Source organism: Colias croceus, chromosome 3 (genome assembly GCF_905220415.1).
Source record: "Colias croceus chromosome 3, ilColCroc2.1".
Taxonomy (NCBI): Eukaryota; Metazoa; Arthropoda; class Insecta; order Lepidoptera; family Pieridae; genus Colias; species Colias croceus.
Genome location: NC_059539.1, coordinates 6,750,873 through 6,776,634, shown reverse-complemented (window position 1 = coordinate 6,776,634; position 25,762 = coordinate 6,750,873). Strand labels below are relative to the sequence as shown.

Genomic DNA, 25,762 nt, shown 5'->3' with positions numbered 1-25,762 from the left:
GGGAACTTTTTTCTGTCTTTTTTGAGTCTGTCATATAAAGTGGGTTAAACTTAAAATATTCTGGTAGATACATGTTAATGTACCTTTTATCTTAAAGGTATTGTATCTAAAACCAAAGGTTACATTAACTTTAATAATTGCATGTATTCATTTTTAATACTGATTATAGAATGATCTTTAAGGACATCACGATGTCAGGAATGGAAAAAAATAAATAAAACAGTACAATAAAGACAATAAATGAATTTATTATAACCAATAAATACATTTTACAACAATAATTATTATAATTAGTGTTAAATTAAACTTATAACTGGGTTTCGTTGTGTACTTATACACTGGTGTAACATTATCTACGATAAGAACACTGTTAAGGCGTTTTTATAATACATATACGATTCCTTATATTTTCTTGAAAATTCTGGCGAAACTTTCAGTATTGTGACTCACGACTATTATATTTAAGGAACCTTTGGAAATGCGTTGTATTTATGGAGGCAGATAAAAGTTATTTCGTTGTACTATTGACAAAGCTTAAATTAAATTCGCCACAAATAATAACCAATCACATTACAACATCCATGCATATATCGTATCGTTATTATAATTGACATAAACTATTTATGCTTGTTTAAGCTCTATTTTAATAATTTGGATGAAAGCTAACATGTATGAAATTAGGCACGTGTCATATCACTACCACTATGTTAAACAATAATGAGACTAGTTAGTTTTGCTAACCTACAATTTATTAATACATAATTTACCTTAGTTGTAGATGATTCATTAACTACATTATAATAAACAGTAAATTGTACTTGGTGAATATGAAGCGTATTCAAATTAAATCTTTGATACCATTTTATCAATAATAATCCACACAAACCCAAGTTCATAAAATTACCGTTATATATTAATATAAATAAAAGTGGAATAATTTTTATAAATTAATAAAATATGTTTTATTTTCTTCTCTCATGTTATATGCATATTATTTGTGTTTAACACTTCTTTACAGTGAGTATTAGCCAACAACATCCAATGGACTAATAACTGAAAAAATTGCATTTTTGATTCCGTTTTTTCTGCTTTATATGATGTCTCGCTTCTGCGTGTTACCGAGCAAAGCCTGAAAAAATAACAAATTGTTGTAAAATATTTTAAAGAATAGAAAAAATTCGATAACGAGGCAGGAATCGACTTCTGTAAACTATTTTACAGAAAACGACATAAGTATACAAAAATAAAATAAAATATTTTTTTTTTATTCAATATTATTTTATTCTCGTACTTATCGTTCTACTATACGTATATTAAGGAATTAATCTATAATATTACCTTGTTCACAAAATTAACGATAGCAGTAGCGGGTTGTTCCGGCTCTAGTTCAGCGAACACGTGGCACTGGTTGTCCGCTCCAGACGTAGAACGAGCCACAAACGCAAAGATACGCCTATGTAAAAGAAATAATTTATTAGAAACCCCCATTTTTTATTATCTTAAAGAGATAAAGGAACAAGTTTAAATGTTTAACGTTCTACAGGAGAGCAGAAAAAAAGAGTTTCTTTACGTAATTTCCAACATGTTAGAACTTAGAACTATGCTTTCAATTGATGTTTAAAGCTTTTAATTGATGTTTAAAATACTCTGAAACTTTGCTAATCTTGGAGAACTTACTTCTCGCCTTGTTTTCCATTATCCACGTAAGTGTACCGCCTCTCGTCAGGGTCCAGGCCGGCGTAAGAAACCATGTTGGATGGGTAGTGTCGCCTGAAGAACAGTTTCCGAGCTGAGTCCGTTAACGTTATACCACCGCCGAAGACTTTGAAGTGGACTACATGTGCTAAACCCTGTAAAGAATGACATATTTTAGTATATTATATACTAAAATATATATACTAAAATATTATATATACTAAAATATTATATACTAATAACTTACTGAGAAAATAATTGATAAAATAAAAATGTTATTGATTCGTTTGCCTATTATTTTTTAAATAATTTTATGTGGGAAATGTATCTTATATATTATAAAACATGCAATCGATAGAATTGAGATAAGTACCTATTTGACGAATAAAATTGAGACGGCATCCTCAGGAGATACATGTAGAACATGAAAGAATTAAGTATTCTTATGTACTAACTTTATACATTACATTACCTTTTTCTGTAAAATATTCTGTACAGCGCGTTTAACAGCAGCGGGTCCAGTCAGGGCTTCTGTATTTTCGGAGCCCAAGAGAAGCACATTGCAAGCCGCGCCCGTCGCGAGTAAAGCGCGAGCGGCCGCGTTCGCACTGCCACCAGTCCAAGGATCTCTGATAAAAATATAATATCATGTTAAAATCGTTGGTAATGACTAATGAATATCTAAAGATTATTGAATACGTAAAATTAATAACTTGGGTTTAATGTCCGTCATGAGGTAAAAAGGAGTCGCTACGAAACTTTTTTTGAAGCAATAATTTAAAAACATACACTAGTAACTTAAAAACTTACTAGTGTAAGTAAATTATTGCTTTAATAAAAGTTAGATAATAATCATTAACGTTGTTCGCTGTAGGTATAATACATTTGTCATACTGTTTTCGTAAACCTGTCAATTTGATATTATTATACTATTTCTGTTATTTAACTCACCTATCAGGCAGTTTAAGTGGTACAGGCAGAGCCAATGGCGTAACAGTATGCTGGTACACGAGCGCTGAGAGCGATCCGAACACGGGCTCATCGGGGCAACCACGCAACCGCACACCACGCGCGGTCGGCTCCACGAGGAAGTGCCGCACGCCGCCCGCGCCGCCCGCGCGCACCGCCAGCCCGAACGCGCCCGGGAACGAGTTCGAGTCGCGCACTATGAACGCACCCTCTTCTAGCTGAAGAAGCGCGGCAACGGCTGTTGGGAGAGATGGAAGATTAAAAAGTGTCACGTATAATATTCATTCATTTATTTGTCTATTTATTAACGAAATAGATGGTAAAATTCTCTACCATGTATAAGAATTATGGGAACAAAATATATTTACTTATCATAGAAATATCACTGAGAAATACTATTTTATGGCATATTAAAGCAAATAAATAATAAAATTATTATTAACTAAATTGTTAATCAATGTTATTGAGATTTCATTGTAGTATGGCAATAAATAAGAACAATTTTACTCATAAAGGTATCGTGGGTATAAGATCACTCACCGTCATCCCGTGATATGTTAGGCTTGTACCAGTAATGGCTGGTATCCCGTGCGAACCGCACGCGATCTGGCGCCACGTGCTGCAGCTCGGAACCGCTGAGGCTAGAGCGCCGTGACCCGTTGCTGCCGTTAAACGTCCGGTATTCAGACTCCGGGCTGCCTTCACGATCTTTCCTGTTTAGTAAAATAAATTATGATTAGCTTTTCCAGAAAACCTAACCAAACCTAATAGTATAGGAAAGTAGTAAGTACCTAATCTCTAGAAATAGTTAAAAGAATCAGGAGTACTGTTTACTAAATACATTTTTTTTACATATTATTTATTTAAATATATTTTACTGCTTTCTGAATCGGTGGGAAGTTATTATTTTTCTGTATTTTAAAGATTCGAAATTTAGTGAAATAAATGTTTGAATTTACCAAATTTTAGACACTAAAGATATAGGTACAATTACCTTGAACTCTGAATTTATATTTTTTGGTTTTTATGGCATTCAAATGCTTTATAAATATAAATTTATAAAGGATAGAAAAAATTCGATCACGAGGCGGGACTTGAACCCGCATCCTTCGCGCCATTCCGGGGCGGATGCCTAACCAACTCAGCCACTCGTGACCCGCCTGAGCAATCGAATTTATTCTATCCTTTCAGTTTTATGTGTCTTAAGGGACACACCGCGCGCCATCTATTGAGATGATTTAACAACCATTTCAACCAATATGAAGCACTTTTCAGTGAATACAATATTGTAACGATGGAACACGACCTTTTCTTGAATTTATATTTTTTGGTTTTTATGGCATTCAAATGCTTTATAAATATAAATTTATAAAGGATAGAAAAAATTCGATCACGAGGCGGGACTTGAACCCGCATCCTTCGCGCCATTCCGGGGCGGATGCCTAACCAACTCAGCCACTCGTGACCCGCCTGAGCAATCGAATTTATTCTATCCTTTCAGTTTTATGTGTCTTAAGGGACACACCGCGCGCCATCTATTGAGATGATTTAACAACCATTTCAACCAATATGAAGCACTTTTCAGTGAATACAATATTGTAACGATGGAACACGACCTTTTCTTGAATTTATATTTTTTGGTTTTTATGGCATTCAAATGCTTTATAAATATAAATTTATAAAGGATAGAAAAAATTCGATCACGAGGCGGGACTTGAACCCGCATCCTTCGCGCCATTCCGGGGCGGATGCCTAACCAACTCAGCCACTCGTGACCCGCCTGAGCAATCGAATTTATTCTATCCTTTCAGTTTTATGTGTCTTAAGGGACACACCGCGCGCCATCTATTGAGATGATTTAACAACCATTTCAACCAATATGAAGCACTTTTCAGTGAATACAATATTGTAACGATGGAACACGACCTTTTCTTGAATTTATATTTTTTGGTTTTTATGGCATTCAAATGCTTTATAAATATAAATTTATAAAGGATAGAAAAAATTCGATCACGAGGCGGGACTTGAACCCGCATCCTTCGCGCCATTCCGGGGCGGATGCCTAACCAACTCAGCCACTCGTGACCCGCCTGAGCAATCGAATTTATTCTATCCTTTCAGTTTTATGTGTCTTAAGGGACACACCGCGCGCCATCTATTGAGATGATTTAACAACCATTTCAACCAATATGAAGCACTTTTCAGTGAATACAATATTGTAACGATGGAACACGACCTTTTCTTGAATTTATATTTTTTGGTTTTTATGGCATTCAAATGCTTTATAAATATAAATTTATAAAGGATAGAAAAAATTCGATCACGAGGCGGGACTTGAACCCGCATCCTTCGCGCCATTCCGGGGCGGATGCCTAACCAACTCAGCCACTCGTGACCCGCCTGAGCAATCGAATTTATTCTATCCTTTCAGTTTTATGTGTCTTAAGGGACACACCGCGCGCCATCTATTGAGATGATTTAACAACCATTTCAACCAATATGAAGCACTTTTCAGTGAATACAATATTGTAACGATGGAACACGACCTTTTCTTGAATTTATATTTTTTGGTTTTTATGGCATTCAAATGCTTTATAAATATAAATCTGAAAAGTGCTTCATATTGGTTGAAATGGTTGTTAAATCATCTCAATAGATGGCGCGCGGTGTGTCCCTTAAGACACATAAAACTGAAAGGATAGAATAAATTCGATTGCTCAGGCGGGTCACGAGTGGCTGAGTTGGTTAGGCATCCGCCCCGGAATGGCGCGAAGGATGCGGGTTCAAGTCCCGCCTCGTGATCGAATTTTTTCTATCCTTTATAAATTTATATTTATAAAGCATTTGAATGCCATAAAAACCAAAAAATATAAATTCAAGAAAAGGTCGTGTTCCATCGTTACAATATTGTATTCACTGAAAAGTGCTTCATATTGGTTGAAATGGTTGTTAAATCATCTCAATAGATGGCGCGCGGTGTGTCCCTTAAGACACATAAAACTGAAAGGATAGAATAAATTCGATTGCTCAGGCGGGTCACGAGTGGCTGAGTTGGTTAGGCATCCGCCCCGGAATGGCGCGAAGGATGCGGGTTCAAGTCCCGCCTCGTGATCGAATTTTTTCTATCCTTTATAAATTTATATTTATAAAGCATTTGAATGCCATAAAAACCAAAAAATATAAATTCAAGAAAAGGTCGTGTTCCATCGTTACAATATTGTATTCACTGAAAAGTGCTTCATATTGGTTGAAATGGTTGTTAAATCATCTCAATAGATGGCGCGCGGTGTGTCCCTTAAGACACATAAAACTGAAAGGATAGAATAAATTCGATTGCTCAGGCGGGTCACGAGTGGCTGAGTTGGTTAGGCATCCGCCCCGGAATGGCGCGAAGGATGCGGGTTCAAGTCCCGCCTCGTGATCGAATTTTTTCTATCCTTTATAAATTTATATTTATAAAGCATTTGAATGCCATAAAAACCAAAAAATATAAATTCAAGAAAAGGTCGTGTTCCACCGTTACAATATTGTATTCACTGAAAAGTGCTTCATATTGGTTGAAATGGTTGTTAAATCATCTCAATAGATGGCGCGCGGTGTGTCCCTTAAGACACATAAAACTGAAAGGATAGAATAAATTCGATTGCTCAGGCGGGTCACGAGTGGCTGAGTTGGTTAGGCATCCGCCCCGGAATGGCGCGAAGGATGCGGGTTCAAGTCCCGCCTCGTGATCGAATTTTTTCTATCCTTTATAAATTTATATTTATAAAGCATTTGAATGCCATAAAAACCAAAAAATATAAATTCAAGAAAAGGTCGTGTTCCATCGTTACAATATTGTATTCACTGAAAAGTGCTTCATATTGGTTGAAATGGTTGTTAAATCATCTCAATAGATGGCGCGCGGTGTGTCCCTTAAGACACATAAAACTGAAAGGATAGAATAAATTCGATTGCTCAGGCGGGTCACGAGTGGCTGAGTTGGTTAGGCATCCGCCCCGGAATGGCGCGAAGGATGCGGGTTCAAGTCCCGCCTCGTGATCGAATTTTTTCTATCCTTTATAAATTTATATTTATAAAGCATTTGAATGCCATAAAAACCAAAAAATATAAATTCAAGAAAAGGTCGTGTTCCATCGTTACAATATTGTATTCACTGAAAAGTGCTTCATATTGGTTGAAATGGTTGTTAAATCATCTCAATAGATGGCGCGCGGTGTGTCCCTTAAGACACATAAAACTGAAAGGATAGAATAAATTCGATTGCTCAGGCGGGTCACGAGTGGCTGAGTTGGTTAGGCATCCGCCCCGGAATGGCGCGAAGGATGCGGGTTCAAGTCCCGCCTCGTGATCGAATTTTTTCTATCCTTTATAAATTTATATTTATAAAGCATTTGAATGCCATAAAAACCAAAAAATATAAATTCAAGAAAAGGTCGTGTTCCATCGTTACAATATTGTATTCACTGAAAAGTGCTTCATATTGGTTGAAATGGTTGTTAAATCATCTCAATAGATGGCGCGCGGTGTGTCCCTTAAGACACATAAAACTGAAAGGATAGAATAAATTCGATTGCTCAGGCGGGTCACGAGTGGCTGAGTTGGTTAGGCATCCGCCCCGGAATGGCGCGAAGGATGCGGGTTCAAGTCCCGCCTCGTGATCGAATTTTTTCTATCCTTTATAAATTTATACCTTGAACTCTACTAATTTATTGATAGTAGTTTTACGCTGATAGGATCACAATATGGTTCATACTGGACACATCGTTTATCGATATTTAACAACACTACGTACCTTGTAGATGGTGGGGAGCGGGGAGGTCTCGCGGATAGCGAGGGGGTGGGCGTGGGGGGGTACGGCGTGCGCGGGTGCGTCGGGAACGCGGGCGTGCCGGCGCGCGACTCTGCGCGGGATTCTGCGCGCGACCAGCTCTCTGTTCGCTCACGGATCTACGGAATAACGTAACTTAAGAACAATTGCTTGCCCTGAATATTGGTAAATTTGCCAGTAAATTTATCAAGTTCTCTTAAATTAATTAACATATTTTAGCAAACTGCAAAACAAAACTGAAGTCTGAACTTCAAATATATTTTACTGTATATATTCAACATAGTGTTATAAAATATTAAATTTATATTCCATAGCTTAGCTTTTTACTTACGGTGGAATCATTATGAGGCGGCTCTGCAAGAGACAAGAGACCGGGCGCGGTGGTGCTCGTCGGTGTACTGCTCGTACTCCACTCACGCATTGTCATCTTTTCATACATGAACTTTCTAGATGAGGTCCTGTAATGTTTTAAGAATTTAACATTGCATGTACAATTCAATTACAATGAATAATTTTATTCAATGTTATTAACTACGACCGGATTTTGTAAAGACTGTAAAGTAATGGAACTGTAAAGTATTTTTTGTGGAATAATACATTTAGAAATGGTTTATAATCGTAACATTTTTGCTTTTTCTTAAAGCCACGGTAGTTTTAATTCAATTTTACCTGTCTGGAGCTTGAGGGCTGATGCTGTCTGTTCGGTGGATCGTGCGCGTGTTCACATGCAAGGGGACGCTGAAGTCATCGTCGTCGTCTGCAAACGCCGTGGTATCGCTCGTGTATCCGTCCACACTGAATGAATTAAGACTTATTTTGTTAATCAAACTGAAAAAATATTTATCTAGATTTGGATGGAATTCCAGATGAAAGCAATTTGTCGATAAATATTCTTATCTTGTTAAGGTCAAACAAGATTTTGAGAATATACATTATTATTATTTTTACCTATAGCTTATCGTATAACTCTTGAACACTACAAAGTGAAATAAATTACCGGTGACTAGCAGACCGTCGCACATGTCTTGAAGGAGCGTCCCACTCTAACGGCAGTCGAGCGACTCTTTCTCTTGCCTCCTTCCTTTCCCTTAACTTCTGCTGTTGCCTTTGAAGCCATGTGAGACCCGAGTTAAATTCGACTCCACTCTCTGATCTTCTTGGTTCCCGACTCCGAGAGCTCTCATGCCACCCGATCGTGCTTGTCGACCGCCATGTGTCATTCTCTTGTATTTTCCGCGCACTGCTTGGTGGCCGTTCTATTCTTTCCGCATCGCCATTCATCCATCTAATGATAAAATTAGAAGAATTAGTAATTTTATTGCGTTTCTTAATTTCATTGAGATCTTAAAGATCACCAATCGTTAATTTTTACTATACAAATTATATTTGAAATTGTAACAGGATTTCATTGGTATCTCATTGCACTAAAATACGACTATCTTTTCGTTATTAAGGCCTCATGGCTTTAAATAGAAAGTTTTAAATATGCTTTTATTGTTTACGAACATAGGATACAGATGTAAAGTTTACACATAAGTTTAGGAAATGTGTTTAGGCGTAGGTACCAACATCAGTCGCTTGCGGTGCGACAGTCGACCGTTTATGGCGACTAATAGTCTCGAAATAGCAACTTGTTTGGGTCACAGTAACGACGCAATCACACGCCATCAAACAGAGTCCAGATTGTTAGTGAAAACAAGTTATGACCGTCATAGTTGTAGGCAATAGCTTTTATTGTGTAAAATATAAACTATAATAAAACGTGGCAAGAATGATACAAATATTACGGAAGTTAAATTGGAATCACATAATAAATATATCTGAAAAGTGAAGGTTGAGGTCAGAATTCAGACAATAAGTATATAATTTAGTGATTGTAAATCTTAGGTACCTACACTAATTTTTTTTTGGGTAATATGCAAATATTTCAATTAATTATAAAAATATTTATTTATTTGATTTATTTCAGATAATTGCAATATCCATATTCATTATTTTGAAAAAAAAAAGTTATTTTAAGTAAAAAAATGAAGCGGAAATATAGTCATGTACGCGATATAGATTCATAGTCGTTTTATAAATGTAGGTAAGTTGACACAATAGGTAATGTGGGTGGTAAGGTAAATATTGTGGCAGGTCCATAACAAGTAAAACGTAATCAAAATAAGTACCAAGAATAACGACATCAACGTCAGTTATATGGCGTTATCTATAAAAGCTCTTATGCAGCGAATATCGCTTAGTAAGTGTATCAAATACAAATACCTGTACTATAACCTATACGCACTACATGTACAGGTAATGTAGCAGAACGACTGACCTAATAAATCTAACCCACTCCTAATATAATTATGTAGTATTTCCGTTTGAATGAAAGCTGGCAAATGTTTTTGATAATACATTATTATGTTGGGGATTTGATGAAAATTAGGGACGTTCGATTTGTTTATGTTTTTTTGTTTATGTAAGAGCATCATATTATTATCAGTTCTTTATCATAAGCTCATTTGTAAATCCATCTTAAATATTTGTTTATATACGTTTTTCTCATTTCGTAATATCACTACTACATGGATGTGATTAGTTAATATTTTATGTTTAAAGACTCTTTAAAGCAATGATAGATCACGAACAATATGGATAAATAACAATATAACATAGAATTGTTTCATAATAGATATCTGATAAGATAATGAAACTGATAAAATAATAACAAGTGATAATATTGTATTGCTGAGTAGACCGTTATTTTGTTTGATAAATCAATATTACAATCAATAGTTATAATTATAATCATTAGGTATGACAAATCTATGGTTAACAAATCTATGGATTTTAGCTGGCTGAAACTTGAATTGAAAGAAAATAATATTAATGTATTTTTTTTAAATATGTATATCGTATTAGTATTGTTGTGATAAAGAATATTGTATCATTATCGACTCGACACTTTTAACGCCAGCCAGATGACAATTGACCGATCGGAATTGTTTTCCATAACAGCAACAAATTTTATAAACGCTATAATATATTTTTTGGATATTATGTAACTAACTCCTATTGTGACTTGATGACTGCTATTAAAATGTTGCAATTATTCCTCCACTTTTTGTAATCATAATATATTTAATGACATTATAAGTTGAATCCTTCGTTAATACTTATATAATGAATTTTATGTTATTATTTCAAATGATATCTTGTGATAAGCCGGTGCCAATGACATTTCAAGTTACTTGCATCACCACTAATTAGAGAACAGACTCGCATTATAAGTAACACAAGATTAAGATAAATTATTGCAATGGTAAATTACTCATATCTATTTGTGATACGAATTTTACATAATTTTGTATTTTTATTCAAATTTATATATGTTTGTCTAATGCCGATTAAATTATCAAAATGCATCCCTATGTTTTACTTTAGTCCTCTATAAGTCTACAGTCTACGCAGTCAAAAAAACTATGTGTAACGGGTGACAATTTTAGTGATAAATCGTGTTTTTCAGATTTTTTTCGCGATCGTGAGCTTTTTTCGCTTTTACTTTAATATTACGATATTTTATCCTATTCAGAGCTTAAGTTTCTGTATGTATATCAGTTTATATGTATTCATTTCAAGAGCGACAAAATAGTTTCATTGGTATATAAACGCTTGTTATTCAATCAACACCCACAAGACAAGTGCTTCCCACACAGTAAATTATCGAGGAAATCAACTAATAGTTCGCAAAAAAGGAAAAACAGTACCTACCTACTATATTCCTTTTTAATTTTAATAGTTAAATATGTATAACGAAGTATGTTCATTCTCATCGTACCTAACTCAAATTGAGTGGCTACAAATACAATTAATAAGACATAAAGATATATAGCACTTGGGCTTGTGGTGTAATAGCCGAGATTGCTCATGGGATATTTTATTACCCTTCTTCATTGACAACAAAGTGGGTCGACCGTAACGCGACTAAATAAATGAACCAATCGCTCACAGTGTTAGTGCGGTGTTCATTAATTGTAAATAACTGATGTTCCAGTGTGAAACAATGTTCCCACGAGAAATCTATGTCCAATTGTCCAGCCTCGATATAAATGTAATTATTTCTACATGAACAATTAATGCCAAAATGTAGAGTTTATAAATCTTGTATTTTGCTCGCGTTGTCGATATTATGAAGGTTAAAGTTTTGCTATAAATATATTGTAAATAGTGGGGTCTTAAATGTAAACACAGCACATGGGCAGTGGGCGCAGGCGCGCGACCTCCACGCCTACAACAGGAACACATGTTTATATGGCAGAACAAATGCGCGTTCTTTTAATTATTATACACCACTAATTTACTATTCAGCTCAACGAAACAAAGGTTATTATAATATATAGTGGACGATATGATGTCATTATTTAGTTATTTCTACTATGGCAATGTAAATTTTTCACGATCATAATAATTTGAGTGTTAAGTAATTACTAAGTAAAACATTATTTATTAATTAAGTATGTCATATTAGGATCTTAATGAGGTATATCTCTATAATTAACTATTTACATAATTAAAGGCCATAAACAACATTCAGTATGCAACCCTATGTACGTATAATGGAAATTGTACTTTCCATCGTCGTATTTATTCAAACAGATCAATTCAAAGATTAAATATTTAGGCTAATACATTGAATGATCAATGAACTAAGAAAACAAAAGATAAGATAATATGAGGCCGCAATGTCTATGTATGAAATAATTGAATAAATTTCTTTTTAATTACAATATATATATTTATTACTAACCTTCCATTTGTCAATGGCGAAGCAGGTTGAGGAACTGATGGGGTAGTGGTCGTCGTGGTGACATCCTCATAAGTCAATTTTCGAAGCGTCCGTGGTGACAGAGGAGTTCGAGGTGAAGGGTCGGGGGTAATAGTCCGTTCATCATCATCATCTTCTATGGGTTGGTATCCCCGATCGCTGCCCAAGGCTCGCCGCACGAGCTCAGGGCTGGCGAGGCGGTTGGACGCGCGAAGCATGCCGGGGCGGAGACCGGGTGCTCCGTAAGTGAAGGGCGCGGAGTCGGTGCGCGCGTGGTACGGTATGTCGGGTGCACGGTCGACCGTCGACTGCGGCGTGGCCGGCGGCGGGTCAGGTAGCGCGCTCACGGTGCGCAACATGTCCCCCAGAAGCGCGTCCAGCTCATCGGGCGGACTGGGGGCGGCCCGCCGGCCCGCCGACGAGATGCCGGAGTCCATAGAGGCGCTGAGCGGCGAGGAAGGGCCGCCGCCCGCGCGCACTACGGTCGCGTAGATAGATCCGTCGAGAGGGCCGAATGTGTGAGCCGCTTCTGTGCCGTCCCCCGCTTCACCTCCAGAGCCTTCAGCGCTGCCGTTATTGTCGCCTGTTGAAATGTTATTACGTGAACATAAAGTAATCAAACAACTGATAGCATAACGTTATCATGCAGATGGATTTACGTGTCGACGGCGCGGCGGTAGTGCGTTATGTACCTACTGAGTATGATTAAACACTAATTCAATCACAACGACATTGTGTCTCTGTGACTCTATGAGGAATAACTTGTGTTTGACTTGTGACTTGTTTGACGTGTACTACAATAAAACTTGATTACTAACGACTACATAGATACTAAGATAAATGAGACAGACACTCATTAACTGTATATTGGTGGCATCGAGCCGTGGCACATTTACGCACGCAACGAGACCCGGACCGTAACCATAAATGGACTAAGTTTGCTTCCCGTTACATGTATCCCTCTCGTCACCGTTGTCTCGCGGAATGCTAGAAAGAAGTCTCCTTATTCAGCGAATATAGAATACGGACTTGCTTGAAATAGATGGTGTGATGAATGATTCTTAGATTCATAATATAACTCACTAGCTGCGCTCCGCGGTTTCACCCGCGTGGCACCACTTCTGTTGGTGTAATGATAGCCTAATAGCCTTCCTCGATAAATGGGCTATCAAACACCGAAAGAATCTTTCAAATCGGACCAGTAGTTCTTGAGATTAGCGCGTTCAAACAAACGAACTCTTCTGCTTTATAATATTAGTATAGATTACAACAGTGTATATTAGAAATTAAAAATATTAAATAACATTCACAATGAATTAATATTCCCTCGAGTCATAATGATGTTTGTCAATAATCAATTTTAGTTTAGCCTTCTTACTGCATTAACGAGCAGATTTGGAACTTAGATGATTATCAAGGCAATGTGGCAACTCTCGGTTCAAGGTGATATGATGTCGCCTAACAAGGAAGATTTTTGAAACTTCGTACTTATATGGTATTCCATAACGCAACAGCGTACTATTTATTTTTACAACCATTCTTAGCTAATCTGCATTTGTTTGAGATTATTATATTTACGTTTAATTTAATTTGGAAAACTGTTTAAGATTTATGACTTCATTTGAAAATATTATCAACATTAAGGTATCTATAACTAGTGAATTTAAAAATCTTAATACTTTCTCTTTTAAAAAGGTATGCAGAGGACGACCGGAACTTAAAATGAGTTCTGAGAAGAGTGTATCTAGAGAGCAAATATGTAGAGCAAAAATATAAGAAGAGAAAAAAATATATGAATGAAATAGGCTTCCCTTATTTTTATGAATAGAACTAGTGAAAGAGAGAAAAATATAATATTTTACTTCATTGTAGCTCACAAAATGCTGAGAAATGAAACAAAACGTGAACACGTCAATAGCGCAATTAGCGTAAAGAAATCAACGTCAACATGATGACCGTATTATGGAATACGTAGTTATTTCTGTGATGTCAACGAAAATAAATCGAACTGAGTTGAGAGGGCTACTGTTACGAAAGCGGATAGCCGCAGGAAGAGGATGCTGCCGATGTGCCTGACGCCAAAATGTACGCTCCAATTACGTCACATTGCAAAACAAACTAATTTTATTCTTAATTTGACAAAAATCTTGTAACATGTACATAAAAAACTCGCAAAAAGTGAAGGTTTGCATAATAAATATTCTTCGAACGAGTTCTTTTAATAAGCTGTTAAGAGTCTGGTTTTTTTAATATTGATTATTATTGATGTTTGCTCCAATAAAACAGCGGATGTGTACATTTTTAGAAAATGTTCTTGTTTTATTTGCTAGAGTTTGAATTTGATTTTTGTAAATTAAATGTAGCGTCCAAATATTTATATTTACTCCTTTTAAGATATCTATAATACAATGCTATCAAAGAGATAAAGGTACTACAAATCACGAAATGTATTTGTAAAATTGATAAATACAAGAACTGGGCCGGTGTGAAGGTGAACGCTTGCTCGTGACGGCTCCCAATGATGTCATCGCGCCTCTACCTCCTGTTTCTACGAACCTCTAAGCACCATATTATTATTCAACCTTATCCACCAGGTTATCTTATACGTTGCCGAACTTAGCTTGAAATTGCAACCTGTTTGAGGCTTTTACCTTTTTTAGTCATTTAAAATATGATGGAGTTTATGGCTTATGAGAAACTTTAAACATTTGCTCAGGTTTATATCGATTGAATTTGAAAGATATGTCGTAATCAAATGTGTAATATTTTATGTTAATTGACGTTAAGTACCTAAGTTATGGCAAAAACATCACATGCCGTTATGTATACCGAGGAGCTTGATTTTGTTAGATAATCGATCAATCAAAAGAGTATTAATATTTATGGTACGGTTGTCGGTTTAGGTGCAGTATAGTTCTATTTTAAGTTCCAAATCATATCCATCGTAACATTAAACACAATAAATAACTAAAGTATTACTCACAGAAATTTCATGAGTCTTATGATATCTTACATATTTTGATAACAGAAACACATTCCCATTGACCGAAAACACATATTGAAAGCGAAAGTGGCACTTAAATACGCGAGTTGACACTTAGCACTAACATATACGAGTGTAGGCACACGTGCGCGGTCGGTGCACATGCAGTATTGACTGATTGAAAGATTTAATGAGTTGGATAATATCTTGATAAACTCGTTTCTGAAGCATTTATTTATGATAAAAATATATACAGCGTCCGTTATTTCATATTACGAGAACATATTTTATCTATAACAGCGACTAAAAAAGAAAGCGAACGCGCGTTCGTGTAATAGCGGATAATTTGGGTTTACTATGCAAATTATTTTTGTTTTATCATTCTATGCACATGCCCAGTAAGAATGTTTCATAGTTTTATGTTTGTGGAATAATAAAATATTTAAAACCCACGCTAACATTGTGGATAAGATTAATTTATTGCCGGTTGTGTGAGTTCAAACTAAGTGATGCGATGTTTACGTCCGTAATGTATAATTCAAAACAAGTACAGCTCTGTCGAAGAGCATGAGTGGTTGGTTTTATGTGATCATTAAGATTTAGATGTTTAGTTGGCCATGATGTGAAGGAAAATACGATTATAAATAACTGTTGACTATTGGAAACATGATTTTAGTACCTAATTAAAATATTTTCAACGCAGCTTAAATGTATTGAACTTAGTATTGTAACTGGTGTTTATATTTATTTAACAAACATGATTAATTGAATACCTACTGTATGTATAGATTAACACTTGAGTACACTTATGAACAATTACTTTTAATCGTGTGAGACACAGCGTAATGGTCAATGATCTTTCTTGATTTGAATCGAATTGGTTTGGAGCGTTACAAATGGGACAGTTTGAGGGCTCGTGATGACCGGCGAGAAGACATCAATCACTAATTCTTCACGCTGCTCAATTATCAACCACGGTGTTAGTTTACAACGACCCGTGATCTAATTGAACATTGACATAGAACTTTGTCCATAATTAATAGTTACGATAACGTGAGTACATATTTGACACACGCATTCGACTTTTATGAATAACAATGCTAGAGCCCGCATTGTTTGTAGTTAATAGGAATTAAATAGAGACTCACCTATTAGTTATTCAATCCAAAAATTGTTTAGCGAACTTTTTTTATGTTTTCGTGATAAGACAAGGCGCGGATTTTAATGAAGTGGGCAACCGGTCCGAAATGTTGTGTACGACTGGGCGGGCGGCGCGCGGCCGGGCGGTCGAGTCCAAAATAGCTTAGCACCTGCATCGACACCCGACCGCCACCTATACGATAACCGTTTTGTCAACTCACATAATGACACGTTTTCAATGGAACACCGTGGCCGTCGAACATTCGCCAAATTATAATTAACGTGTAAATTAACGTTTCAAAATTCTGTTAAAGTTACCTAACACCCAAGTATTTTTTATTAGTATGTTATAATTGTTTTCAAAACGAAATTGTCTTTTATACTGATGTTCTCTTTGAAATAAATAGAAAAACCATCCTTTTATCATTAATAAGCGTTCTGTATGTAGATCAATGTTATTTAAAACTAAAGTTATGCGATATTTTATCGTTTAGTTAATTAGGTGAAGGCGAAACGTAAAATTGACAGTGTAAATAAACTTAGGTACAGACGCGCCCGAATAATATGCATGATAAATTCCATGAACCAACAAAGAAATTCTTTCCTAAATCGTTTACATTTGTATAATTTAATATTTAAATCATATTTAAAATATTTATGTTTACAAAACGTATGTCAATAGTCAAATACATACTGTGCCTACGTATACATAGAGCGTACCTACTCGAATATAGAGCATAAATTATGTATAACAAATCATAAACAATCCAATTTTTTAATATAATAAGTTGTTTTATAATAAACATGTTTTATATGGTAGATACATAATACAGATAGCTGATAAAACCATTAAGCATCTCATTAAGTTGAAGGAACAAAAAGGTAGTTGATTTATATCGTCACAATAGAAAAGAACTTGTTAAAAAATAAAAAGCAACCATTATAAAACATATAAAAGGTCAGATACAAAGTCGTAGAATGATAATTAAAAAATAGGAATTTATTTAAATATAAACATTTCGCATTAGAAATTATTGCTTTTGTAAATATATCTTAGACTAGCTGCTCCGCGCGGTTTCACCGCCGTGGCTCCACCCCTGTTGGTCGTAGCGAGATGATATATAGCCTATAACCTTCCTCGATAATTGGACTATCTAACACTGAAAGAATTTTTCAAATCGGACCAGTAGTTCCCGAGATTAGCGCGTTCAAAAAAACAAACTCTTCAGCTTTATAATATTAGTATAGATAAATGTGTAACATTTATGTACCGGATAACATTAATCTTAGAAAATTACGAATAAATGTCGGGCTGGATCTGTCCTAAATTTGTTTTTATAGATCATATATATTTTTGCATTAATGATTTCTTATGTTCTTTTAAATAATACAAAGAAGATAAATGTTATATTTTAATGTTACATAATAAACTTACGTGCTCTATAGAAAGTTTGAAATTTATATTTATATTTTATTGAATTTGAATTTTAAAGTGTACGTTTGGTACATTGTACGTAAAAAAAATTGATACTCTTTCTTCTCAAAAAAATATACATAAGAAAAAAATATTAATAGAAAGAACTATCCGTTTATTCAATGAAAACTATAACAATCTATAAAAATACTAACTTCCAGGCCGCGGCTTTACCCCTTTGTCTCATCTTCTTTTTAAGTAGCTTATATTCTAGCCTAAGATATAGAAGAAGTCTACCTCTGCATAGATATTAAGCTGCAATCGAAGGGATGAAAGCATTCTAACTTTGATCTAATCAAGTTAAGTATAGCTTTATCAAATAGTTTGTTTGTCAAGAATTTGAGGACTTACTAGGAAATAATGTACCAGAAATTTTTAATTTTTATGGTCGTTTAACGTAATTACTAAATTAATTCAACGAAGTCATTTAATCTATTATCCATCATTCTTTCATAGAATATAAAAGGGACGGTAATATTTACTATGTATATCAATCATCAAAGACTCTTTTACACGCGAGAGCATCCAAAATATGTTTAAATAAACAATAAATAACCATTTTTAAGAATTCATATCAGATATCACCTATTCAAAAGAATTTTACAAAGCGTGGAATGACCATAATATAGACGCTAAAAATGAATACCTAGATGAAATTCGATTGCTGAGGTGTGTCGTGTGTAAAGTGATAGAGTTCAAATGCTACCTCACAATCAGCTTTTTCTCTATTTCATCTAATATTTCACACGTATAACTAATCCTACCTGGTTCATCATCAGTGATCGCAGACAAGGGCCGCAAATGTTCCAACGAATCCGCTCTTGCGAGTGCATCAGGCGCGGCGCGGAGAGGCGCGGCGGGGGTCGGGGCCGGTGCCGCGCCCCCCGCGCCCTCCCCGCGCGCGAACACTAGCTCCACCGCACCGTCGCTGGGGAACGATGGGTCTAGGACAAGGAATATAATATGTCATAGAAAATCTAATGGACATTCTGATGTAACTGATTTTGAAATTATTTCAATATGTAGTTTCGAAAAATTGATATCGATCGTCTTTCGTAAGATTATTTTACAGGTTGTATTAGACATTTGAGTGGTATTTATTTAATTTTGGAGTTGTGGCCGGGCCGCCTGTGACTAAGTAACTTTCCTTACTTTGAAGGTCAGTTATTCATGAAAATATTAATATTGAATAGTTAACAAGCATGACACTGCCAGCATTTCATATTTTCCTAAAATGCTTTTTTAATTTATTTAAATGCATTAGATATATTATAAACTAGCTTACGCCCGCGACTCCGTCCGCGCGGATGTCGGTCTTCGCGTGGATGGTTTATTTCTCCATTTTGAGACCTCTGACAATAACATCTTATAAATATCTATTGGACCCAATTCCCAAATACGGTTAGGCCTACGCAACGTGTGTTCGCGGTTCTACGGAACAACGTCTATGGATAAAACTGAAAAATTAAGATTAATTTTTTTCTACGTATTTTTCCAGGATAAAAAGTATCCTATTTTACGCCCAGGATAATAAGGTATAATTATACCAAGTTTTATCGAAATCGAACCGCTAGTTTTCACGTGATGCCTTCACATACAGACAGACAGACAGACAGACAGACAGACAAAAATTTTTTAAATCACATATTTGGGTTTGGTATCGATCCAGTAACACCCCCTGGTATTTATTTTTTCAATATTTTCAATGTACAGAATTGACCCTTCTACAGATTTATTATATGTATAGATAGGGTTAAGTTCAGCATCAGTCTAATTACAATTTTTATTAATCATTGGTAAGTACCTATTATAGGTACTTACTACACGTAGAAAATATTAAATAAGTGTACAGAACTTCGCAAGCGTGTATAAATTACAAGGTGACAGTTTGTACAATGTTTCTATTATAACAATTATCTGAATAGAAATAAGCTTTGTTAGATTGTGTTAGTATAAATTTGTAAAGATATTCTGTGCAACATGTGCTTGTAAATTGTGTCTTATGCTTTTACAAATAAGAGCGATTTCAAAAACAATCTGGACAAAATTGCTCTATGAGTAGCAATTATTTTGTTACGTAGAAGCAATTTTACCCAGAACGCTCAGAACGCGCTCTTATGTATTATAGTTATTAGTTACCATGCAGAGCGTGGTCTAGCTGTAGCTTAGTGAAGGAGAGCGTGTGGTCGGCGACGGCGCAGGTGTGGAACTGACACGCGAACACGAGGTGCCGGGGCGCGGCGTGCGCGTGCGCGGGCCGGCGGTACGCGCGGACCAGCACGTCGCCGCGCAGGGCCAGGCGCCCCACGCCTACCGTCCACCCGCCGCCGTTTACCATGTACAGACCTAGGGAATATTTACAAAAGGCTTTCTCACTGTGGACTGAAATTTTGGTGTAAGGTGATATGATCAGTGACATAATATTTATAAATGTAATAATAGGTAATCATTAATTATGACAATTAATTGGTAATCTCTAAATGAATTGTACAATGCGATAGACTAGAACATATAAGTGAAACAGCGTGCTTTCAAGTGAAAGAAGAAGTCCCAACAGATTATTTATTGTGCTCTAGGTATATATTTTAATGTGATCCGTTTTAGTGAAGAAATAACATTGTAGTATAGTAGTAATATATGAAGATCTCTTACCTGAAGTATAAACGCAGGTGTAGTTTTCGTAGATCTTTAGGAAGGCGATGGTAGGAGTGGAGGGTGCTGCGAGTGAGCCCGCAACGCTGACGTGTGTCAAGTGGAGAGGCGCTGAATTCACCCGAATCTGACCAGCCAATAAGCCCGCGAATGTGTCGATATATCTACAATGAAATAAAACATATCTATGAATGAAAAACGGTTTTCCGACACCTGCTGATTGATATTGTAGACTCTACATTTTACATACTACTGTCGTTCAGGTTCATGATTTATATGGGTTGAGATTCGTGATTCACCCTAGGATATCTTAACGTGGATATGAACTTATTTTTGTTCTAAACTATAAAAGTGTAAAAATATATTTTCTATGTTGTCATTTTACGAAATAAATATAGAGCCAATTTGGCTAAAATTTCATTTGCATAAAAATCACAATCCAACCGGCTTATTTATCTATTCCACATCATCAATACATATAATAAAATTCTAGAAAAGTCGTGTCTGTACAATCAAAATATGTAAAAAAAAATGAGTAGGTGTTATTATTAAATCGATCCCAAACCCAAAACTGTAGTTAAAAATTTTTTTGTCTGTTTGTCTGTTTGTCTGTTTGTCGGTTTGTCTGTTTGTCTGTTTGTCTGTATGTTTGAACACGCTAATCTCAGAAACGGCTTATCCGATTTAAATGCGGTTTTCACTAATATATTGTGGTAATCTTCATTTAACATTTACAAGTTTATTTCATGTCAATCGGTTCGTAAATAAAAAAGTTATGACCATTTAAGTATTCACGGCGAACATTTGCTAAGGCATTCTATTGTACACTGTACGATTAAACGTAAGTTATCTGTTTCAATTATTATTCCTATAAATGTCCAAGTGATCATATCGAAAGTCCCCAAGGGTGGGGGTGGGGGGTCAAATAAGAAATATGCTTACTTCTAGGTAAATTTTATACATAAAATGTCCTTTAAATTATGTCGTATTATATTTTTAAAACCCGACGCAAAAAGATGGGTGATAAGTGTTTGACCGCTATGTGTGTCTGTGTGTGTGTGTGTCTGTTTGTGCCACGGTAGCTCGCTAACATGTAATCCGAATTAGATGCGGTTTTTTTGTTAGGCAGCATATTTTCCGACGCTGGTTCTTAGATAAAGTGTATCAAAATCGGTTCATCTATTTATTATACCTAGGTATATAGGGGTAAAAGTTGGAATGAAAAAAAAACGAAAATTGTCAAATATACATACCTAAGTGATATATTAAATGAAAGTGAACGACCTATCAGTAACATTTTGTCAAATTTTATCAAAATCGGTTCATCCATTTATTTGATATTATAGGTATAAAAGTGGTAATAAAAAAATGAATTTTGTCAAGTATACTCAAGTGACATATCAAATGAAAGGGCATGACGTGTAAAGTATAATTAGACATATTTAATCAAAATCGGTTCATAAATTTATTATATATTATTATATATGGGTAAAAGTGGAAATGAAAAAAAACGAATGTTGTCAAATATACCCAAGTGACATATCAAATGAAAGTGCATAACGGGTGAAGTACACTTAGTTATATTTTTATCCAATTCGGTTTATCCATTTATTAGATTACAGCGGTAAAAGTGGGAATGAACAAAAATCGAATGTGGTCAAATAATATACTCAAGCGGCATATCAAAATATGAAAGGCCAACGTGTGAATTACAATAATTAGTCATATTTTATCGAAATCGATTCATCCGTTTATTTCATTTAGGGCTTTTTAGGGGTGACAGTGGGGATAATATAAACCAAATGGAGCATCAAACGACAGGATATGACGTGTACATATAGGTACAATTAGATATGGTTTACATCAAAATCGGTTCTCCCATTTACTAGGGGTGGAAAGGGAAGGGTTGAAAGTCTGTGAAAGAAGAGGGGATATGGGAGCGAGAGGATAGCCACACCCTGGAAATTTTGAACTCTACTCAAAGCTACATAGGCCTGGCCCTTGGCAATATTTTTTCCTAAATATACCACTTCTTTTGCCACTGTGGTCCATTACAATTTGTGCACGGTTACGGCCCAACTTAAAAGATGTCAAGGAGCAACAAACTTATAGATATCAAAATTAGTGATGTAACGATACATGATTTTGCCGATACGATACCGATACCGATATTTGTAAAAAAATATCGGCGATACCGATACCGATACCGATATCGATGGCTTGGTAGAAAAATAAATAGTGAATTATGCATAAAAGTTACCAACATTTAACAGAGACTCAACTGTAAATCGTATTAAATAACAAAGCCAAATCAAAAAACAAGAAAACCATTTATTTTAGTATTATTATTTTGCAAAGTCAGTTAAACTTTAAGTTATACACATACAATCAGTACATAATAAAAGTTTACTATTGGTAGAGTTTTTTCAGAAAACAAAGTGCGCACGCGCGGGCGGCCTCCCGCATCGTTCATGGGGCGCGGTTTTTTGAATTGTTTGATATCGGTATCGGTTGTTTTATAATCGGCGATACCGATATATCGGCTTGCCGATTATATCGGCCGATATAAAAATGATGTAGGAATGTAATATGGAAGTAGAGGTAGGTCTCGCTCACTTGAAAATATTACATGAAAATAAGAAACCGATAGGAATAAATAATTTTACAAACTTCCCAACGATCTTTAAAATTAAGTACCATTTATTTTGATAATGAAATATATAACGATAATGTTGGCATGGCAGCCCCGACGACTTTGTTTTTTTTTTTTATAAATACATATTTAAAATGGTATTTATTTTTAAAAATCTTCGGGAAGTTTGTGAAATTATTTATTCCTTTTATTATTTATGCACTTTTCTTCGTAGCGTTGTTTTATTTTTTAATTTAATTTTTATTGCACGGTCTAAACGGTTTAGTTACCTACTATAGAGGCGTGAGACAGGATTCAGGAAAGATCTGATTTGGATTTGATAAAAACTGAGTATCGATTAAACTGATCAGTTGCTGCACGATATATTGTTAAAAACATCCATACAAGGAAGGAAGGAAAAGAAATTTGCTCCCCTCCCCCCTGGTGCCTAAAAATAATATGACATAATTTAAAAGAAATTTTACGTAGAAAATTATTAAGGCATTTATTTTTTTTATTGTTTAGCACAGTTTAGTAATAAATTTTACTAACAGATCTTTTACTTATTTATGGTAGTCCGTGTTTACTCAATAATTAAGTTAAGTAGTAACTACTATGCAGTCACTATTCCACGCGGACGAAGTCGCGGGCACAGCTAGTATTATAATAAAGATCACATACCGTTTGTTAGAAGGCAGCGTGAACACGGGCACGCGGTCGTCGAGGTAGCGCCGCATCGCGTACCGATCGAGCGCGTGCTCGGGCGCGCCGCATATAGCTGAGTAGTGCATGTACGCTGCTACCAGGACTCCCAGGCGTTCGCGGTTACCCCTGGACATTATTTCTTGTTAAACATTTTGAAGTACTTTTAAGTAGAGAGCCCAACATTTTGAACACTTTACAGTGAATGCTGTCACTACCTTTGTTAAAATAATGAATAAATCGCCTTCAAAATCATAAAAAAACTTCTGCAAGATACGCACTTAATACCACAAATAATATAAGGGTAAAGAAACAGTAATTAGTTAATAGTTTATTTAAATATTCATTATGATCTATCATTGCGTCACGCCAGTGCGGTTAATGAATCATCGTTTATATGCAGATTATCCGAAGAGTGAAATAATATACTTAACTTTGCATACATTAAAAACATTAAGCGCAACAGTTATCTATTGTTTCACCCACATTCATTTACTAGTCACTCATCATATGACAAGCAAAATATACTTATTTGTTCGTGAAACTTCGAGAATAATATACATATGCAATATTATTTACTTCTTGCCATAATGAAAAAACCTTTTTTATCAGACATAAAACCGCTTTGAGAAATATGCTTGATACAAATATTCTGGCATTATTTTTATTTACAATATTGTTGTGTAAAAAATGAATTTTACTAATTTGTATTTTTAATTTACCCTGGAACATGCTAGTACTAGACGTCTCGGGTTAGCGTTAGCTACTATTAAGTATTCTGTGCCCGGATAGAAAATTAATTATTCTTCTGCACTTAACACACATAATATCAACGGACCATAGCCATATAATGACAATTAAAAAAAACAAAATACGAATAAAATAATCAACTAAAAATAATTACCAAGCGAGTAATATAGCGACATTCTTAGGATGTGCAGCGAGCCAGCTCTCAATATGTTTGCAGGCCGCACAGAGCCGTTCGAGCGGCGGTGCCAAGTCACCCGGCCAGCCGAGCGAACGGGCCCGTCCGAAGACGCTGCGGGCTGTGCGCGCGTCGCCTGCTGCGTCCCCACTCACTTCGAACACCTGGAATGTTTATATGGTAAATAATAATAATATTTTTTTAAATTAGTTACCCGTTGTAGAGATATATCACCAAATAATTATGAATCCGTAAGATGATAGGAAATGTCTACGCCATTATTGTTTTTGCATTGGTGAAGACTGTGGAGATATAAAATTATTATTGCTCTTTTTAGATAAAAACATGTTATATCTAGGTAAAGTGCTTAATATTTCTAAAAATAAATAATTGGAATTTTATAATATCTGTAGATAACCTTGCATCGATTTATTAGCCAAAATGTAATCGTGTAAATATTTTTTATCTGAATTATGATATTACTAATAAGGTCTATCTAAATTATCACTTCAGTAAACAAATATATTATCGACAACAAAATATTTACCATGAAATGTTCGCCGTGTTTGTTGGACAGCATGTGCGCAGCCTGCGCTTCCGCCTGCGCGTCCCTGTGGGGCAGGTGCAAGGCCAGCATTCGTTCCGCCACATAGCAGAGGTCGAGCCGCGACGCCGGCCCACTGCCGCCTGAGTAACTTATGGAACGAGGACCACCCTGAAAATTGTTCATACGTCATTTACTATTCTGAAAATATGTTGTAACTAAAAAATACTTATAAATCACATACTACATCGTATTTCGGTATTATCTACAATAAATAAACTTGTTAATCAATTAACAAGTTCATTTATTCGCAGAATGATTCCCGAAAAAAATTTAGGTCTGCACTTATAGTGTCGCGTCGTAACTTTAACCTTATCGTTGAATGAAGTTTTAGTTATGTAACTA

The 25,762-nt window shown here is 35.4% G+C and overlaps 1 protein-coding gene across 6 annotated transcripts in view; it reads right to left on the bottom strand.

The window, feature by feature from the left end:
• Positions 1–228: 228 nt before the first annotated feature.
• Positions 229–25,762, bottom strand: part of LOC123705907 (tensin) — a 69,791-nt gene continuing 44,257 nt past the window's right edge. For 5 of the 6 annotated variants that reach the window (XM_045654996.1, XM_045654999.1, XM_045654998.1 and 2 more), the window contains 17 exons: positions 25,361–25,528; positions 24,793–24,977; positions 23,868–24,017; positions 20,555–20,718; positions 20,042–20,248; positions 18,667–18,846; positions 12,288–12,888; positions 8,493–8,780; positions 8,165–8,290; positions 7,827–7,953; positions 7,460–7,614; positions 3,205–3,377; positions 2,647–2,902; positions 2,168–2,324; positions 1,678–1,850; positions 1,339–1,453; positions 229–1,129 (listed from right to left, as the gene is read on the bottom strand). In XM_045654996.1, coding sequence (XP_045510952.1) covers positions 1,091–1,129; positions 1,339–1,453; positions 1,678–1,850; positions 2,168–2,324; positions 2,647–2,902; positions 3,205–3,377; positions 7,460–7,614; positions 7,827–7,953; positions 8,165–8,290; positions 8,493–8,780; positions 12,288–12,888; positions 18,667–18,846; positions 20,042–20,248; positions 20,555–20,718; positions 23,868–24,017; positions 24,793–24,977; positions 25,361–25,528 — 3,264 coding nt within the window. In that variant the 3' untranslated portion in view covers positions 229–1,090. The remainder of the gene's footprint in view (positions 1,130–1,338; positions 1,454–1,677; positions 1,851–2,167; positions 2,325–2,646; positions 2,903–3,204; positions 3,378–7,459; positions 7,615–7,826; positions 7,954–8,164; positions 8,291–8,492; positions 8,781–12,287; positions 12,889–18,666; positions 18,847–20,041; positions 20,249–20,554; positions 20,719–23,867; positions 24,018–24,792; positions 24,978–25,360; positions 25,529–25,762) is intronic. The other variant, XM_045654997.1, reaches the window with a different exon arrangement.